General features: G+C 35.2%; 1 protein-coding gene across 5 annotated transcripts in view; it reads left to right on the top strand.

The window, feature by feature from the left end:
- The first annotated feature begins 1176 nt into the window (after positions 1-1176).
- The window catches only part of LOC106872850 (aromatic-L-amino-acid decarboxylase), a 36120-nt gene continuing 14948 nt past the window's right edge, over positions 1177-22348 (top strand). Inside the window, exons 1-10 of one of the 5 annotated variants that reach the window (XM_089350007.1) lie at positions 1177-1431; positions 2176-2422; positions 8552-8665; positions 13142-13261; positions 13413-13583; positions 16253-16396; positions 19586-19652; positions 20350-20444; positions 20894-20961; positions 21356-21446. In XM_089350007.1, coding sequence (XP_089206133.1) covers positions 2219-2422; positions 8552-8665; positions 13142-13261; positions 13413-13583; positions 16253-16396; positions 19586-19652; positions 20350-20444; positions 20894-20961; positions 21356-21446 — 1074 coding nt within the window. In that variant the 5' untranslated portion in view covers positions 1177-1431; positions 2176-2218. The remainder of the gene's footprint in view (positions 1432-2175; positions 2423-8551; positions 8666-13141; positions 13262-13412; positions 13584-16252; positions 16397-19585; positions 19653-20349; positions 20445-20893; positions 20962-21355; positions 21447-22348) is intronic. The other 4 variants (XM_014919983.3, XM_014919984.3, XM_052965966.2 and 1 more) reach the window with 4 other exon arrangements.

Raw genomic sequence — 22348 nt, 5'->3', positions numbered from 1 at the left:
TTCGTTATATTCTACTATACATACGTGGCCCTGTTTATTATACTTTGTCTCGACCTTCTACCATTTTTTAAAACACATCCGTTAGATTTTTATTCTTATTTTCTGTGTTATAGTTTACTGCACATATAGACAGGCATCCACATTGATATGTCTGTCATTTTTTGTCTTTCGTCTCTCTTACTATTATTACAGCTATTTCCCCCCCTTTTACAACTTGTTTGTAAATACCCGAGTTTTCCCTGTTACAACATTTGTATTCTCCTTTATTGTATCTTATTTTAATTTACTTTATTTTATTAAACAATTTTTGATGTCTTTACAAAAATTCCTGACACTGATGAAAATGACAACGCATAAATTTAATTACAATTACTATGGTTATAATTTTTTTCTTACATATTTGTAGTGTCCCTTGAAACGCGCGTATGTATTGAATCCTATTTTGTATTAAATCTAATTTTGATTAAGCATCTTTTTCTCCTTCATTTTTCTATAATTGTTTATGGTATATTTATACCAATAACGATATTTTTTAACTATATATATATATGTACAGACACACACACATTTCGCAGACTACGACTTCCCAAAAATATTTTTAGCATAAAATACACACAATATAAATGTTAACATATCAATTCATATAGTTGCAAGTAGTAAATATCTATTTGATAATGAACCATGTAATCCACACTCTCGGAAACGCATTTCTTTAAAATGTTGGGGGTTGAGGTGGGGTAAAATTTCGAAGGGTTTCATCTCAAGCCCCGTTTTCCGAAACAATGTGTTGTGTAGCTTATTAGGAGGCCACCGTAATTCATTCAACGAAAAAAAGGATGGGGGGGGTTATATTTCTCACCCACCCCTTTTTTCAGAACAGAAATAAGGGGTTTGTGGCACATTAGGAAGTCAGGGTATTTGATCCCACGCAACAAATCCGAAATTAGCATTTTTCTTAGTGAAACGCGTGCGCGTGCACTTACCAAAATTTACCGAGAATTCAAGTCCCAAGGTGCAAGACTTTTCCACATAATACTCTTACTCTGATGATCAACTCTGACAGACCACAAGCTCCATTCATAGTAGAAAGGTACGCATGCGCATCTCCCGCAAATCGTGGATAGACACATTCCGTAGAAAAATGAATTCTACTCTCTCTACGGGTACGTGGGCCGGTGAAAAGAAAACCAGTGACGTCACTCAGCTCGGTCCAATACGTTAGTCAGATATCAAACTGAAAGAGGTTGGGAAGAGACAGAAAGAAGGGAGAGAAGGAGGAATTTAATTTGAAAGCCACAATAAAATTCACAATGAACCACGTGATACAGCAGTTTCACGAATACAATCTGTACACAACGCCACGCTGAAAGCCCAGTTGAATAAAGATAGGAAAGAGACGAGGATAATTATCGAGAAATACAAAACCGATCGGTAAGTGTTATTTAATAGACACATTTGAAATGCATGAATGATCGAGTTATACATATGAAAAACTGCTATTAACATTTGAGTGGAGCTAGAATAATGCTAGAATCGAAATGTTGATCACCGATATAATTAGTTTATATTTTAAATAACTGAGCTGCAAAAGTTGTGACATCTCTGTCTGTTTGTCTGTCTGTCTGCCCCTCGTTAGTAAATTAACAAAGCAATATAATTTCCTAATCATTTTCACCAGATTTCGTAATGCTCCACTGTAACTTCGTTGCATGAGAACCTTACATGATCATCTCGTTCTGTTACTTACTATCTTGTGAATTAGTCAGGTAGAGTACTTCTTGTTTTCTATTCACTATCTATATTGTGGACATTTACATTTTTAAAAAATTAACAAAGCGAATCAGGATATTTAAAAATTGAGCAATAAAGACTCAACAAATATATTATGCAAGTGATTAAGGATATACTTAAAATATCTTCTTTAGGTTAATTAAATTTAGTTTAATTAAATGCATCGCACAAATAGTTTCTATATTCCATGTAGCAAACTATATATTTGGTATTAATTAACTAGAAGTAAATAATCCATTTTACAAAACAAGAATAGTTAAATAAATAAATATATAAGGTATATTGGCTGTGTATTGAGTCGATTCATCTTTGAGTATCTGTAACATATGCACAAAAATATTCATAGAGGCAATCACAGTATTTTCTGCTCTAATTCTGATTCAGAACGAACTATTTCATCTTTGATCTGAAAGAAAATTTAAGACTCATGGAAAAATCAGAAAATTTCGACGCTGCTACAAAGCAATTAACTAAATATATAATTGATTACTTCGGTAATATTGGAAGCAGAAATGCTTATCCTGCGGTTGAACCCGGATTCATGAAAACTTTAATACCAGCTGAAGCTCCTGAAACACCTGATAAATGGGAAAATGTGTTTAATGATATCGAAAGAGTAATTATGCCAGGGGTAAGTTAATAATATTATATATACTTTGTCGTTAGGGAACAGGCGACTCTGATGCATGTAACGATATTTAATTTCTTCTCTCTTTATAAAATCCTGCTAACATAAAATCTATTGTCATTATTTTAAATCATTAAATATGTCCTCACGTATTTTTCCATGGCCATTTCCTTCTCATAAAACTTTATTGTCTTTTATAAATATAATTCCTGTCTAAAAATATATTTCAAAATAGTTTGATAAGTGCCAACGCACATAATTATACACTGTTGCTTCTGCTATATATTAATAAAAAATAAACACATCCTCATAATTTGAATTTTATTTTACCTGCTGTCATAACCATACCTGCATATATTTGCTCATCGACTTGAAGCGTTACACTGCAAATTGGTATGACTCAAATATATTAAACCTTTCCTCATCTGGAGGCCCTGTTCTTTTCTCTTCTCTTCTGTTATTTTCCGTATTTTTCTTCACTCTGATGAAGCTCCATGTACCAGATCAAATATACTATAGAATATGACGAATATTATTCTCAGAATTTTCTTTGACAGTGCTGACGGGCATTGGAAGCAGAAACGGCTGTTAGAAACGATGAAGTTTTGCATTAAAAAATAATAATCGATGATAGTCAATTTGTTTGTTGTTCAAGAATTTTCTTCATTTTCTGCTTAAGTTAAATTTGATTCCTTCCTGATAAACTCTTGTTTATTTTGTTATTGCCTGTATACTATGAGCATAGTATGCATTGCATATGCATACCCAGGGTTTACATACGTAATTTATACCGTTGTAAAAACGGATATTCTTATCCCTTAGGTGGTTATTCCAACCGCTAACTCTACTAACTTATATATATATATTTATATATAAGCAAAATAATTGAGATTCAGATGAATTAGGTACTTAAGTTGAAGCACCAAAAATGAATGCAGTATTATCCATACCACTTCAAAATAAGGTGGATAAAATCAAAATAAGCAACAGGATAACCAGTGGTGATGCACTACGACCGTTTCAAGCGGCTCCATTTAACTGAACAATGCAATCATTACATAAATTTAAATGTAGGGCTATCCTCAGCTGCATAAATGAATAAATAGAAATAGAATTGTTTTAATCAGTCGGACACATTTGTATAATTTTACTTAAATCCTCTCAATGTAAGAAAACAGATAAAATCCATGCCGTTGTGACTTCAGCTTAGAAGTTTCTAAGACATTTGGAAAAATTCTGTTTGGATTGTCACTGAATTTGGTTTATCAAATCTTTGTATATCAGATCTAAGACTAGGGAATAGTGTCTGTTATGAAAGGGCATGGGGGAGTTGACAGAATCAGTGAGTCTAGTCATAAAACTTGTCAAGACTATTTTGAAGTAGTATAAAGTAATTGGCTATAATGAGGTTGGGTAGTGGAAGACTTCAAATCAAGTAGTAAATCCAAGCAGCATTTTGGCAATATTTTGAATGATGCTTTCATATTGAAGGAATGTATTAAGTGGTTAACTAGTATGTAAAATGTCCACGTGAGAATATAGAATAAGAAAGACAGACATCACGATAGACAGATATGGGATGTGAGGGAAGTGAATAGAAGAGACGAGAAAGCGGGGAAAGAAAGGAATGGGATAGGTGCGGGAAAAAATGAATGTGAGCTAAAGTATAATACAATAAAAAATCAAAATCAAAAATAAAAATTCAAAAAATAAAGATAAGGATAAGATGCCAGTATTATTCTTTTTTTGGTGTCGATTCGGGGTGAGAGGTCAGGCGTTAAGGTTTTGGTAGAGTGGAGGAGGAAGGCGTTTATGTCTATTAATTTAATTTAATTCTAGATTCGGTGGGGTCAGAGAGAATATTTAGTTCAGTGGTCGGTAGGGTCAGTTTCTGATCAGATCCGGTTCTGATAAGAAGTAAAATTTCATTGGTCTAGAGATAGGTTACGTCAACAACTGGTGTTTGTATGATGTTATTGTATGATGATTTGGAGTTGCGGTTTCAAAACCCGAGAGGAAGAAGCCGATAAAGGGAATGTTGTAGTAATCATGGACTCAGAACAATACATGAACACTACCCTAATCCTCCGTCATTTACTACGAAAATATCAATAGCTACAATCAATCCAAAATAATGGCAAAACGTACTAATCTTATCCATCAGTTCCAACAAGATTTAACGGAAAAGGATAGAGATTAGCTAGATTTGACTGTAAAACCAACAACTTTTATAGACTTCCCAAAATCCACAAAAGTAAAGCCATAAGCGAAGCTTGCAGCAAATCAACTTCTTTAGTCATAACTATTTCACATCCCAGAGATCTCAAAATGAGACCAACTGTGGCCTGTCCGTGTTGGACACAAAACTCAGTCACTTTATTGACGTGCTTTTAAAACCTATTCTCCAACACATATCAATGTTTATAAGGAATGATCTGTACTTTTAAAATCGTTTCCCGAACAAAACCAGCAAGAAATCCCTCCTAGTTTCATTCGATGTAATAAACCTCTACATTCCAATTCCTCACGAATACAGAATAGAAGCCATACAATTCTGGCTGCAAAATTCTCAAATGACATTCCTGACCAAATTGGAAGAAGGGTCATCATTGAATGAATAAAATTCATCCTACAGAACAACTTCATCGAGAACACCTACAGACATTCATCAGGCACTGCGATGGGAACGAGGGTAACCCCTTCTTTTACTAACCTTGTCATGGCATAATTGGAATTCCAAATATACGAACACACAAGACTGAAATTTGGATACCACTTCCAAAAATACTTTTCCACCAACTGGAAACGCTACCTGGATGACTGTTTTATTCTGTGGTCGCATAATCTTGAGTAAGTCTTAGAATTTAAAAACTTAATCAACAGCATTAACCATATTATCCAGTTAACGATGGAATGCAGCCACAAACAGCAACCCTTTCTGGACATCTTAATCATAAAAGAGATATTGAAATTGAAACCACCGTCTTCTTCAAACCAACGGGCTCAAACCAATATCTTCTATTCTCTTCCTGCCACCCAAAACATACTAAAAAAATATACCGTTCAACTTAGCAAGAAGAATTTGCATAAATGCATCAAATCCTGAAACCCGAGAAAAGCGACTCCATGAACTTAAAAACACATTTCTAGATAAAAAAAAAATAACCGACCAGTTTAATCAAAAACGAAATAGATTGTGCAAAAACGATAGACATCCAAGAGTTAAGGCAAACAAGAAAACCGCATGACAACCTTAATACTTTATCTTACTATCAACACATAATCCGAGGAACACGGAAGCATACAATATCATCCACCAAAACATACACCCCCTTGTGAACGACCTGAAAGTGAAAAAGGCACTGGAAACACATAGGATTATCAAAATCAAGAGACAACTTAAAAAGGTTACTCACAGCGCCAAATTACCTACCAAATATACAACCCCACTTGTCAAAAAAATGCAACAGCCCTGACTGCAGGACTTGCAGCCACCTCTTGGAGGGCTCAGCAAATAAATTTAAGTCAGGTCAAACTTTTACATAAAAAATCACTTTACCTGTGCATCGAAGAAGTTAATCTATGTCCTCAGGTGTGGTGGATTAATGGAGACTAGATCGGTCATATAGTTTGACCTTGAGAAACAGACTGACGGTAACAAAGCAACAAATCCGGGACCCCACGACCAGGAAAATTCCCGTAAGCAAATACCTATACCAATGCTTCTCAAACATAAACCCGAAATACCAAGTCTTCCCTCTCTATCAATGCACAGGAAACAAAAAATATAAACCACATCTGAATATCCTTTAAAAAGAAGGGAACAATAGTAAAAAGAAGGAAAAAACTTATTTTCTCCACAAAAGTAAAACAACAGGCATAATTCGAAACACGTTCGTAAGAGTCTTCTTCTCGGGTTTCGAAAGCACAACACAAAAATCATCATACAATAACACAATACAAACACCTGCTGCTGACGTCACCTATCTGTCTGTCTGTAGAACAATAAACTTTGACCTCCGATCAGAACCAGCACATAAAATACACTGACACTTTATGAGAATCAACAAACTGGAACGGTAGATGTCTATTCCTTCCAGGGACGTCAACCAGGCAGAGCGCCAAATTTGATCACAAGAAAGAATAAGACGTCATCAGAATTATAACGAATCAAAAATTAGATCCGTTGACGGAAAAGCTTATAAATATACTGACTAGAAAACACTCCGTTACAAGCAAAAAACCTGCACGTGACGGGAAAAAGAACCACAGATGACAGAAACTGTAACAAAACTCCCTTTTCTTTACTCTCTTCCTTTTTTTGTCTCTCTTAACTCAATATGACCGAACCCCATCACCTTTCCCCATCACATAAGTCTTCGTGGCCGTCATTTCTAACTGTTCCTTTTGATGCATGGAGATCTTTTGCAATTGACCTCACGGACTTTCTGGAATTGTAATCAATGGTGATCCACATTTTCTTATATTCTTCGTCGATCATTTCTGATATTATTGAATTTTGTGTACATTTAATCACTCAAACATGTTTTCTACTTCGCAATTTAATTTTTTCTAATCCCATATGTTTATACCATTGATAAACAAAAAAATTGTTGAAACTAGTTTGGTATGTATAGAAATAAATTTATTTAAAATCAAATTAGGTGCATTATATACACAGGGTGCGTAAGATATTTGAAGACAGATTTATGTTTATAAAACAAAAACAGATATATAACTGAAAATAACCTTCTTTATCAAAAATATGCTACGAGGATAATTTTTTTTCAATAAAGCCACCTTCAACCTCAACAACTGCTTCTACATGAGATCCGAATAATCTCCATGCTCGGATCAAGTGGTCCTGGTTAATTTTGGACATTATTCTGACTATGGTAGATTTCAAAGGATCTTTGGCTTTATGGACGTCTTCTTTGACCTCTCCCTCTCAACAACGCTTCACATGTAAGAGTTCAATAGATTGAGATCTGGGGAATTAGGAGGCCAAATGATATGGGGCCATGTAATCATGAAAATCTTCATCCATCCATTCCTGCATTACTAGAGCCATGTGTGATGGTGCTGAGTTTTACTGAAACACATATGGCCTTCCATTTTATACACTGTCTATCGAGAGCTTAACAACAATAATTTCCAGGACCTCAATGTAGGCGGCCGAGTTAATTCTAAGGCCTTGTGGAAAGACGTAAGGAGGTTTCACATGTCCTTCATTGCTGACAACCCCTAAAACCATGACAGTTGCAGGAAATTTTTTGCATAACACTTGGAACTTCAGAAGAGTCTCTACATAACCCTCTATCATTTCTCCTGTTAAAGTTTTGATCTTGGTCGAAGTTACTCTCGTTTGAGAAAAAACAAATCAAATTAGACTTCTCAAAACCAGAAAGGGAAAAGCTGATTCTAAGACTACAGATCCAATATGTTACTGCAACTGTAAAAATGTCTAAAACTTGCAAGACGTTTATCATTTAAATATATATGAGCATGTCTACAGGTGCAAGTATATACATGAGAAAGCATACATAAAACAAAACATACAAACCTGCACGTATGCATACTTACAAACAACCACACACACACACATAGATACATACATACAAACATACATACATACCTTGCTGTTGATGTTGAAATTCCAATGAAGGAGCACAGACTAGTTTAGAAATCGGTTCTTTCTCTATTGGAAAGAAAGTTTGAAATAAAACTGAATAATGACATATATACAAACATACATACAGGCAGATATACATACATACAGGCAGATATACATACATACATACATACATACATATATGCATGCATTTAAACATACATACATACATACATATTCCATCTTTGGAATATGTATGTATTCTCGGCCTGAAGATCTGAAACGTAAGTTCTTCTCTAGCTTGATGACGGAGGCTGGTTTCATCCAATGTAAAATGCATTCACACTCTAACATTCAGAAATGAACAAATAATCGATCACAACATTTTGCTTCTCTCTATTTTTTCACGTAAATTTCATTGATTCACTCAACAAAAAATAATTTGAATATTTTTGTTGTGTAACTCTGATAATTTATAAAGGAATATATATCAGGACTAGCACTTAAATCCTACCCAACAGGTCTGTCACTGGCACCATCCAAAGTTTGGTGCTTATTTCCCAGCACGAACCTCTTATGCTGCAATTCTGGCAGCAATGTTGTCAGATGCTTTGGTGAATGTGGTAATTTCGTGGGTAAGTTATATTCCTTCATTTTGCATTTCCTGCATAAAAACTAGTTTTACGACTCGATGATTTATACGTCCATACATACACACACACATACATACATACATACATACATACACACATACATACATATGTATATATACACAGAATAATGAAAACATAGCAATGGTGTTGCCATAGGGTGCAGACCAGCTGGGAAAAGTTTTATCGAAACCGATTCACAGCTATTGGCGTGATTCTGGGTGTATATATACATGAGCGGTTGTGTGGTAAGTAGCTTGCTTACCAACTACATAGTTCCTGGTTCAATCCCACTGCGTGGCACCTGGGGCAAGTGTCTTCTACTAAAGGCTCGGGCCGACCGATGCCTTGTGAGTGTATGCATACATATGTATATACATACATATATGCATACATACATATATCTATCCACACAAACACATACATACAATAGCGCGGGCGTGGCTGTGTGGTAAGAAGCTTGCTTACCAACCACATGTTTCCGGGTTGAGTCCCATTGCGTGACACCTTGAGCAAGTGTCTTCTACTATAACCTCGGATCGACCAAAGAATTTCGAGTGGATTTAGTAGACGGAAACTGCAAAAGCCCGTCGGATATATATATATATATATATATATATATATATATATATATATATATATATATATATATATATATATGTGTGTGTGTGTGTGTGTGTGTGTGTGTGTGTGTGTGTGTGTGTGTGTATCTGTGTCTGTGTTTGCCCTCCACCATCGTCTGGTAACCAATATTAGCGTGTTAACGTCCCACTAGCTTAGCGGTTCACCAAAAGTGACCCAGGACTTATTCTTTGTAAGCCTAATACTTATTCTATCGGTTTCTTTTGCCGAACCGCTAGGTTACAGGGACGTAAACACATCAACATTAGACGCACGGATATATATATATATATATAAACTTAGATAAACTTAGATATGTTTCGACCAAAGATTGGTCTAGGTCATGTCTAACTTAATAACACCACCTGATAGGATTATCTAAATCCTTTTTACAGTCAAGTTTTGTCTATGGTCTATTCAAGTAGTGAGTTCTTATTGAGTGAGTTGTATCCAGGTATGGGTGGCTTGTCTGGTACTCTTTGAAGAAAGCTGTCTAGACTCCGTTTAAAGCTGATAGGATCTGTTTCCTCTTTTATCTGTTTCGGGACAATGTTAAACAGGGCAGGGCCTGTTGAGGAAAAGAAATGATGCCGCACTGTACCTATACGCTGGTATTCTGAATTGAGCAGGGGACGTATGGCTCGTGGTCCCAGCCTTGGATGAACCTTGAAACTAATGTTCAGGTCGTTTGGGCAATGCTGGCGGTATATTTTCCACGTCGTACAAATAATGTACCGCTCGTGGCGGCGCTGGAGAGAGTAGAGCTTCAAAGTTTTAAGGCGGTCCCAGTAATCAATATCTATCATGCCTTCAATTCGTTTGGTGAGTGCCCTCTGGGGTGATTCAATCCTCGAGATGTTTTGTTTAGTATGGGGAGACCACAAGGGGCAGTAGTATTCGCGGTGTGGCCGTACAAAGGAGGAGAAAAGCGGAATGAGGACACTTTGTTCTCTCGACCGGTAGGTTCTTAAGATCCAGGAGCTCATCCTACGAGCTATATTGGATCCTATTGTTGATATGGGCACTCCAATTGAGATTGTTGTCAACAATTACACCCAGATCTCTGATATTGTTGGATGTCGTGAGCGGTTCCCCTGAAGGAAGAATATATGTATACACGACTGGCTTCTTTCAGTTTCTGTCAACCAAATCCACTCACGAGGCTTTGTTCGGCCCGAGGCTATAGTAGACGACACCTGCCGTAGGTGCCACGCAGTGGGATTGAACCCGGAACTATGTAGTTGGTAAGTAAGCTACTTACCACACAGCCACTCCTGTATATATACACCCAGAATCACACTAATAGCTTAAGAGTGTAATTTAGGATTTCTCGGTTTTCTGTGAATCGATTTTGATAAAACTTTTCCCGGCTGTTATGTTTTCATTATTCTATATAACGTCCTTTCCTTTTCAGTTCATATTCTTCAGTTTTGGGGTGAACCACGCTAATAACGTCTGAACGAAAATACCTCATCTAGACATATTTTTTCATTAAAAAATGAAGGGTAAGGGTACATATATTAGCATACATTAAGTTTATCTTTAACAGAAAACCATAATTATATTATAACAATGATGTAATGAATTATTTAGCCACATAAGCGCCATTTGGACGGATAACTTCAAAAACCCTCTTGGTCATAGAATCTCCCAATTTCTTAATAATAGCAGTTTGAACTGCCTCTGATGCAGTTTTGATAATCGCCTATTAGACATCTTTCGACGTAAATTGGCGTCCACCGGTATAAACATCTCCTTTAATGATGGACCAATTATTTTCGATGAGGTTGAGATCCGGAGATGCTGGTGACAACACCATCAACCTTTCACCTTGTATACAGCAAGACTCTATTAATGTTTGGATAGTCCTAGCAGAATGGAAGGGAGTGTTGTCATGCATGAATATGAGCCAGTGATCAATGACATCCTTCATGAGTTTACAATAGGCATCTGAGGTCACTTTAACCCCTTCAGGCACCCTGACTGCGCCAACAAGTATGTCCCCAATGATACCAGCCCACAATAGGACTCCTCCACCCTGTTGTTGACGTCGTAGACATTAGTGACACTCATCTCCAAAATAAACCCAACCATTTGCTCAAACTCCTGTAACGGAGGCAGTTTCAGTGGTTCTCGCACGGAAGCCATGGTCCTGAAGATACGAATTTTAGTGGTTTTTGGTACATGAGGAAATTCGGAAGTGGTGAAATTCGCTTTGATTGTTTTTCCAGGTTTCCCACGTAACTTGCGGCCAATACGCCTTAAATCCCTAGCTGTCACAATCTTGGAAATCCCATAATCGGATCGTTTCTTCCTTGGGTATTGATTCTTCAGGAATCGTCTAATCGTGTCCACATGACGACCTAACTTCTCCGCAATGACACGAACAGAGGTGCCTTTAGAACCTTTCTTGATGATGACAGACTTTTCTTCATTGATAAGACCTTTTCCACGTTCCTTTGTTATTAGAGAGGAGAAACGCTATTAGTGTGATTCACCCTAAAACTAAAGAATCGAGAATAAAAAGAAAGGATGTTACACAGAATAATGAAAAGATAACAATGGCGTTGCCATGGTGTGCAAACCAGCTGGGAAAATTTTTATCAAAATCGATACTCAGAAAATTGAGAAATCATAAATTTCACTCCTAAGCAATTACCGTGGTTCTGGGTGTGACGGCGTAGCGGATTATATAAACTCTCTCGCTAGAATACTTTAGGCATGGACAGGCGAGATAACACACTTAATCCCATATGGGAATGATAGACATCGATGTTTCGACATTTTGAAGGTGAATCACCAAGCAAGTTCACGACTTATATGCTAATGGATTGTAAAATCATGACCTGGTATGTGGGTGGCGAAAGTTTTTGCGTATGCACAGGAAGGGTGGTGTATATGTTGCTAAATTGTCTGCGGAATTCTACATCGTTCTCTAATTATACCTAGTAAGTGCAGGCTAATAATGTAAACACACCTATCACAAAGTGGAGCAGTAGTGCAAAAGAAAGAGTACACGAGGTACAAAATGCAGCGTGTTTGTAAACGAACAATTGCTCATCCTGGCTGCAATTAACAACCTGAATTCGAAAGAGAATACATTATTTTTCTGTTGCCTGCATGCAATAGAGTTCAGACAGCAAGTTATCAAGTATATTTCTCTTTCAGGCGAATTCCATCTGCAAACAGGATAACAGCAACTGTGAACATAGATTTCTAGTTAGTGAAGGACACTGGAGCCACCAGCCCATCACTGACTTCATCTTCGTGATAATAATAATCAGTACCACTGACTCCCATCAAGTGGAGGCAGGAAGAGACTTCGCGCCATGCTCCGCACCAGACGGCTGGACGTGATTGGGGAAGATCTCCAAAGGTTCGATGTCACCTTGGAGGATTCAGAGGGGTTGGCACGGGATCCCCAGCAATTGTGAGCACTGGTGGACCTGGTCGGCTCTACGCATGATAATGTTCTTGAGACCGCTAACATGGAACGCCTACAGCATAATTCTCTTGATTTCATCCATGATGGATCTTGTTTGAAATATTGTAATTTACTCCTTTTCATGGTACATCAAATTTTACTGCTTCAAATATGCTCTAACCGTTTCGTGCTAATGCAAGCGGCCTCTTAATCATGAAACACTCTAAGTTGCGTTTCACTCGAACAAATAAACACAATCAGCAGCAGAATATAATTTCTAATTTTCAATTATTGTTTTAAAGATAATATTTCTATTCATTTATGAACTTTTATCGAAAGATAACTTAATTCAATTTTAGTTTGAAATATCACCCACACAATGTTACAAACAGATTATCTATGACGTTATATTTCAGAAATCCGCTCCTGCAGCCACTGAATTAGAAGTCATTGTTTTAGACTGGTTGGCAAAAGCTATAAAACTGCCAGAAATATTCTTGTCCACCTCTGAAGGAAGTGGTGGAGGTGTAATCCAGGTAAGTCACTGCCATACCGTTCATATGAATATATATATTTTTTATAAAATATTGTCACTTTGTTTTTAATTATCACTGACCATGAGGCTACATTTGAAAGAAATTAATATTTAACTAAATAAATCTTGTGTTGTACAATATCTATTACTAGAATTCGTCCACTGAGTGTATGTTAATGAGTCTATTCGCTGCCAGAACCACTTCTATAAACAAAGTGAAAACAGAAAATAACGAAATGGAGGATGGGATAGCTGTTACAAAATTAATTGCTTATAAAAGAAGAGGTAACATTATTAGCCTGCACTTACTAGGTATAGAAGAGGTAAGTATATTGAAATTTAGTAAATAAAATATAAGTTGTATATATAACAATTAATTAATGAGACATTCACCTCTGTATGTATAGAATTACATATCATAGTATAATAAGTTAGAATTGTCTAATTTTCCTCGATAACGTTTCATGAGTTAGAAACACTGAACAACTGCATGCACTCGATTGAACTCATTCCCTATGAAAACTGTTGAAAACTGGACTCCAAGTTGTCCCTTTTGTTTTCAGCAATTATTTAATAGAAGATTTACTCATGTATATAAGGTAAAACAAAAAAAAAATGTTGTAATCTGTTGATCTGTTTGTACGTAACTTGTTCTTGCAGAAGCATTGTAAGTATTCCCAAAATGTCTTGACAAAGCTACTCCGGAACAGAAGTCATTTTGACTTTAATTATGTTCAGTATATTTTTCTTCTCGAGAACCTACAATACAACTTGAAAAATAATTTCTCTCAAATACCCGAATATGTTAAATAAAATATAACGAATGGGCACAAACACAAACACATGCATGCACACATAGAGACATACATTTATGCATACATACTTATAAACACAGATTCACATACTTGTATTACAAACAAGCCATTACAAACATGAATATTTGGTTGGACATAATTATTGAAACTTTTTCAATAAATTTTATTCAACAAAAACAATAACAACATTCAACAAAAACATCTTTATATGATTGTTCCAACAGGATGCTAAGCAGTAATTGAAGTAGATGGTGAATATGCTCCGGAATAATCATTTAAAGATGTTTTAGTTACATATTGTTATAGCTTTTGTTGAATAAAATCTATTGAAAAAAGCCGCAATCATTATGCACCAACCTAATATATAGAGAGAAGATTAAAACAGATACATATCAAACACACATATACATCTTATAGAGACTAGGCGCACACGCACGCACACACAGATGCGATAATAAACAGATACGCCTACACAAACACAAATCTTTGACAGATTTATAAAATATTTTATATCAAATACTTGTCTAACAAGTCATGTGTGGCTTGAACTACTAGCATAAAAAAAAACAGACACACACTTATACATACAAAGAGAATGTACGAGTGCATTCTCAAAGCAGATGTGTAATATACTTCACACACAAAGTCAAAACCATATCACACACACTCCCACACACACACATACACACAGGGACAGACACACCTACACCGCCACCCCACCCACCCCAAACACCCACGCAGCACCCATACACATAAAACACGCACACACAATAAAGAAAGAACAGGAAAACACCACAAAAGTTAATTAGACGTACACAGTGCATCTCCTCCAGGCTATAAAGGAAAAATATGAATGATAAATGAGTGGAAATTGAACAGGTGGCTGTGTTAGATATTAAGGCAGTATGCCCCCCCCCAGACACAGCAATAACTCCTCTTTTAAGCGTCATACATTGTTGGCCAGGGACATAATGCTGTTATTCTGATGTTGCTTAAACGGGCCGCTAGTTGAACCGATATGTTTCCTTGTCTGTGCGCTGAATGTGCTGCAGTAGCTGATGTTTCTTTCTTTAACCCGCAGTTGTTATCTCTGTAACGTCATCTCTGTATAGACCAAACAGGACTGATAGAAACCTCTTCTTTAAAGTGTCTAGTATACTAATATATGCAGTCCTATTAGGTTGCAGATCTCCGCGCTGTCATAGGCTCCCATCGCCATATCGGAGCCAATCGGACACGTTTGTAGAGAGAATATGTGCCTCCGGCCATTTTACTCTGAGAAGTCGCCTATACAGCCAAGTGCTTTATAAGTGTGAAACCAATTGTCACTTTCTGACCAGCTTAAACAATCAACCTTCTATAAATATGTATATATATATATATATATATATATATATATATATATATATATAATCATAAATATACAGGGATTAGCAGGAGCTGCTTCTCCAATATGCTGAGAATTCAGAAATAGCAGTCAAAGAATTACTGATTCCAAACTACAAATTTTTTCTCTAACGGATGGCGATATTTATGGCACACACAGAACAAAAAACAGAAGAAAAGAGTAAAAACAAACCTGCCTTTAGTTAATTGGGTACGACGTTTCACGGTTAAGGGTATAAAGTTACCCTATTCCGATCTTCAGCATCAATATTCGAATAAATTTGAAAATGTCTAATAACTCATGTGAATTTTGACCATGCGACATCAGGACCACGTGAGGTAGACACTAAGAAATTTATCGGCTAGTGAGTTCAAAACACCTCACACCAAAAATCTATTCGATGTGTGCTACTCGGCAAAATTGTTAATTATTAATTTTATTACTAATTGACGATTCCCTGCCCTATATATCTGTATATTTTATAGTGATGCCTCTAAGTTATATGGTTAAACCGTAACCCTTCATACGGGACTTTTTTCTATACGGGACTATTTGTCACACACAATTGTTTTCCCCACTCTACTGGGGCACTTGCAAGTAGCCAAGTAGCTATGCTTGATGAGTTTTTGGCACCACAACTCTAAACAGAAGAAAGGTAATTAATAATAGCATCAAAATAGAGGAAACAAGCAACCAGGCGCAGTGTGATACCATAATAGAAAAAATCTATCGTCACACTTAGTGACAATCGAATTATATATATATTACTTCTGCTTTTCTGCATTTGCAGACACACTCATCATTTGCAAAGGCTTGCAAGATAGCTCTAGTAAAGGTTCGAGATATAAAATTGGATGATAAACGTTCAATGAGAGGAAGCAGTTTGAAGAAAGCTATTGAAGAAGACGGAGCTAAAGGTCTTGTACCATTTTACGTAAGTACTGTAATATATTATATAGCTACTAACCACATTCGTGTGTGTCCGCGTGTCTAATTACCAGCAGTACCAGACATTGTCTGCTTATTAATGCTTGAATTAAATACAAGAACTTAGTTTGTTTAACAATAACTTCAAATGATTCCTCCAGTGGAATTTCATTCACAATAACAAGGTGGAATCGAAACTATGGTAAAAGACAGCAAAGCTGAATACAGTTAAACCAAAGTTGAATTCAGATAAATCATATTCAGAACTCGTGATTACTTAGTAGACATGAATTTGTTTAAAGTCAATAATATATTCTTTCAAAAACAGTAAAATTTACCAAAGAGAACAACTCAGTGTATATTATCTACAAAACAACTACGTATTATTTTTAGAATCATTTGCATGTATACATAATATGCATATAGCTTAACAAATCAAACAACTATCTCACTGCATATTATCTATCTATCTATCTATCTATCTATCTATCTATCTATCTATCTATCTGTCTTTCTATCTATATACATACACACACACACACACACACACACGCACACACACACACACACACACACACACACACACACACACACACACACACACACACACACACACACACACACATATATATATATATATATATATATATATACATACACAATGTATGGGGGTTTAGTTCACAAGTTATCTAAACTATTAGGTACGCTAGGTAAGTGCTGCAACGGATTCCTAGGGATCCAAGGTTATAGCCGTGGCGGTAGTTACGGAGCCATTGCAGTCGTTCCAGCTAAAGAAATTAAATAAAATTTGGGATTAACGGAGGTTAAAGTGGTAACAAAAACATGACCGTAAGAACAAAACAGTAAAAACAAACTGTAAAGGCTGTTAAACCATCACGAAGTGAAGAGGTGAACGCTGGAGAAACGAGCTTGACAGGATATATATATCTATATACATATATATATATATATATATATATATATATATATATATATATATATATATATATATATATATATATACATTATGAAGCAGAGGTCAAGTATATTGTCTACACTGATTGGTTGGAGTATTATTTGCTCTATGAACAGGAATTCCACCTGACTTTGCTTACATTGCATCATTCCTGCGAGGAAAATACCTTCAGGCCATTTTATTTTGTGCTGGTTGAAGTATTCCATGGGAAGTACACGGATGTGCTTTTCTATTTTGGTTAAGTCCTCTTCTATTCTTGTACGACAGTCTGCGAAATAAGCCTGTGTGATTTGGGGCATCTGGTGGGCGATATGTAGTACATACAACAATGCCGAGTCGACTTATACGAACAACTCGTGTGCCACACACTGCGTTTGAGTGTGACAAAAAGATCTGTGGCGTGAGATCTTCATGGATATACATTGCAACTCCACCATGGCTCCTGTCTTTTGTATCGCTTCGCAATACCACATACTTAGGTATGTGTATTTCTGAGGCTATAGTAGAAGACAATTGCCCAATGTGCCATGCAGTGGGACTGAACCCGGAACTATGTGGTTGGTAAGCAAGCTACTTACCACACAGCCACTCCTGCGCCTTATATACATTTTTGATATATAAACAATTCAATTCCCTTATATATAAGCCTCATGAGGGCAATTGGTGTGTAAATAGATGAAATTCCATGTGAAAGAATTGCTGGATTGTAAAAAATTAATTCAAATGCTTATGCATTATGAGCGTTAATGTTAGCCATTCAACTACATACCAATTACATAAAAAATTTAAAAAACAACAAAATTATAACGGACAAAATAATTAAGTAGAATATACAGCTATCGAAATGTATTTCTATATATCTCAAATAATATCAATCCAAACTTGTTTATCTTTAAGACAATATTTCGCTATTATAATAACATGCAACAATAATATATATGTATATATAATTATCAGTGTCTTACTTAATCTAGAAACTGTAATAAAACGTGTAAAAAGATATAATGATAATTATATTTTAATATATAATAAGTTTTCTATTTATTTAAACTTATTGATATAAGAACGTTGTTTAAAGTAACTATATCTATAGTTTATGTGATATTATATTATATTCATAGTATATTATGTTATATTATATTATATTCATAGTATATTATGTCATATTATATTATATTCATAGTATATTATGTTATATTATTATTAAATTATTGGATTGTCATTTGTATCTCTTAATTTATTGTTTATATATATTATCCTTTCTTTTTCTCTCCTTGTTTCTTTCCGTGTTCCTTTATGTGGAAGGACTTAGGCTCGAAACGTTAAAGACCTTTTCCCTTCCCGAGCGTTATACTAATACATCTGTTTGTTGTCTACACCACCTGTCTTCGTCTTTTGTTGTTTTTTTTGTGAATTCTCCCCTATATATATATATATATATATATATATATATATATATATATATATATATATATATATATATATATATATATATATATATATACTCTCTTCGCAAGTACTATGCTTTCTTCAACTCTTATGAATTCCACTGAAGAGATTTATGAGTTACAGATCAAAAGAGAAATTCTTCAATTTGACTGGATTTCAGTCCAAAAGGAAAGACGTCGGCAAACGTATCAGGTATTTTCTTGTGAGCTCATAAGTCATAGAAGGCTTAGAAACACTGATTAGTTCTTTTGATTCTGAATGTCATGCGTGTGGTTTCACAATAAATCTGAATAAAACAGTCGTAATGCATCTCTGAGACAGGAAACGCATTGAGTATTTCTCTTATAATTTCTAAGGGAACGCTACTGAAGATTGTACAATCCTTTGAATATCTTAGATATTATGTTACTGTTTGTGCAAATTTAGATACTGAGACACCATCGCGCATACAACTGGCAGCAGCATCTTTCGGTGGTTTAAAATCCAGTTTGGTCACAGTGCCGCATAAAAAAACTGAAACGAAAGTACATGGTCTGTTCAGCTTTCGTTCTCTCATCTGTTTTCTACTCCTCAAGAAAACGTACGTTCGCCATATTAAAACGTTAGAATCAAAAATGTTTGCGATACATTTTAAAAATAAATTGAGAATCAAACGTTCCAGATCTGAGTTTCTTAGACAAGCTCGGGTGAAATGCTGAAAGAGTGTTATTAAATATCACGCATTCAATTCGTCTTTCTGTATGCATATATTTAAGATTTCATTCCTTTCAGATTTGTTCAACATTGGGTACAACTTCTGTGTGTGCATTTGATAACATTAAAGAAATTGGTGCTGTATGTAAGTTGCTTTAATTATGTACCTAATTAATTTTCATACTAATTGGAAGCTACATCTTCCTCTTTACAGCTACGTTTTCCAGTAGTCGTAGTCATTTCCATTCGTAATATTCTAATTTCCTTGAGGACATTATTGTTATTAGCCACCCACAGCTAACATATTCCTCAGGGATGAGCGCGTATAAATATATCTAATCTCAGATATCAAAAAACTAAAAAGAGGTTCAAAGGTACTTCACGAGTCAACGACTCATAAGGCCGGTTTCTTAGACCCTGTGGCGTATAAATTTCCCGACCCCTACACGGGTGCTGGCCCATCGCAAAAGTACACATTTTGGCGAGCTGAATGGACTGCAGTGACGTGAAATGAAGTGCTTGCTCAAAAACGCATTCCAGTAATCCTACAACCAAGAGATCAACGCAAACCACTAAGCTACGGGCCTCCACAATCTCAGATATACACACATATATTATTGCTTGAAACGAAAGGGTAATAATGCTCAATTAGATTTTATAATCAAGTCTTTAATTCTGCTGCACCTCACTTCCAAGTACACATGGATAATATATTCTTTATAATTGAATATTTTTCTATTCAAGTACATAAGTTGATGCTATGCCAAGGTATAGTCTTAATATTTATCAGATTCATTGAAAGTAAATACGATTGTGTCATAATTATGTGTTGTTTATTACAGGTAAAGATGAAGGTATCTGGTTGCACATAGACGCTGCATATGCAGGAAATGCATTTATATGTCCTGAATACCGTTATCTGATGAACGGTGTGGAAGTAAGTCCTAAGCAATTAATAAAACTGAAAATAACACACGGAGCTGTAGACTTCAATACTTTATTATGATGATAGATATTTTAAAGGTCTCATACATTAGAACATCTGCTATTTGTATTATTATTATTATTACTGAGATGCAACTAGTTATCTGACATAAAACGAAACTTTATTTGAGTAAAAGAGATAGAAAAGGTCAATGCAGATTAGCGACGGTTTCAGTTTAGTTTACAAATGAATAAAAAATTATTCCAATTTCCCCCTCAATTTTAAACATCCTCAGTCCACATTAAACCGCAATATATGTACCACGTGGAGTGTACTTTTTGAGTTCAGTACCATCGTCTGAGTTCAGATCTTTGGGTTAATATATCACGTTAAATTTGATATTTTCAAATAAATTTAGAAGAAATATGTTTCATATTCAGTTTTTGGTTCCTATTTTATAGTATGCAGATTCCATTTGTATGAGTCCCCACAAATGGTTACAAGTACCTATAGGTTGTTCGGTATTATGGTAAGTAAATTTCCATTTAGTCTTCTTAAAAACGTAAATTATTTTCTACGTTGATTAATGAATAAACATAAACAGAAATGTGTTATCAAGTCATGTGTATTTAATATATTTATTAAGAATAAACATTACCATCAGCTTTTAGACTTGTAAACATTCAAGAGCAAAGAGTCTAGAGTCTAGAGTATGTATTTTCTATTCATGCATTATGCTTGTGGTTTAATTGTATTTACAAATACAGTAATGATTAAAAAAGTATTATAGAACCCTAAATAGTCAATCAGAAATAGGTTATCAAGATAGCACATAGTATTCCGATTTCTGAAATAGACGCATAATATAGAATATTTTAAAAGTAGAATATTTTTATTCACCGAAATTCTGTTTTGTCTTTTAGGTTACAAAATAGCAATAAACTTGTCGATTCTATTCCCGAGCCTGGTGAATATTTGCAATGTACAGAGAATTCAGAAATGCCAAATTTTATGGTAAGATAATTTAACATTTTTCTATCTAATTTAATGTCTTCGACCATACTGCACCAGTTGTTGTTACATTGGTTGAATCCCTGCTAAATATAGAAAGACGTTTGGAAGGTGATTATTGGTGAAGTATTGTTGCTTTAGGAAATTATTTAAGAAGCTAGAATACTGAATATTGTGGAATGCTGAGGATCAAACGGGAAGATCACATCTATAGCTGTAAAAGATGTTGAAATGAGAGAATGAGAAAGAAAAGCAGCAGTAAACAGAGAAAATGAAGAATAATGAAAGATAACGATAAAAAGTAAGAAATGATTTCAAATTTCTGTGGCTTTGACTTTGAAGCTATAACTTAAAATAAACCACACAGGTAATACTTGAAGACGGAGGTCATTATCAAAGAGCAAAGGGTAGGTAATGATTTTTCAAAAAGCGTATAGTGATATAAAAAGGTTTTGTTTGAACGTATAGGTATTGCAGTGCGAAGCAGTTTTCCTCTATACAATAAGTTTCATATTTCACAGTAAACTATCGAGTTAACTTTTATAAAGTCTACTCCAAATGCCAGAAAATATGATTGCTGATGCACCTGCCATATTTCCTAAACAACCTGATAAGATTTCCAGAAGCCGATGCTATGTATGATAATGAGAAAATAGCATAAAGTGGCTTTAACCAAAACAAAGTAAGTTTCTACAGAATGTCCTGACTTCTACAAATCCTTTTTCTTAAAATGTTTCAATGAGGCACATGAAAATCATCCAAAGATTAAATGAAAAAGATTATTAAGTATTTCAAATAAAATAGGAAAAGGGGTTGTTCCTTGTGTATGAATATCTCTTTTAGATAAAATTACCAACTCTACTAATCTATACAACGGCATTGATTTCAGATATAAAATTATTTCA

Source organism: Octopus bimaculoides, chromosome 3 (genome assembly GCF_046866305.1).
Source record: "Octopus bimaculoides isolate indiv1 chromosome 3, ASM4686630v1, whole genome shotgun sequence".
In the NCBI taxonomy this organism is placed as follows: Eukaryota; Metazoa; Mollusca; class Cephalopoda; order Octopoda; family Octopodidae; genus Octopus; species Octopus bimaculoides.
This window is presented reverse-complemented; position numbering and strand designations above follow the sequence as displayed.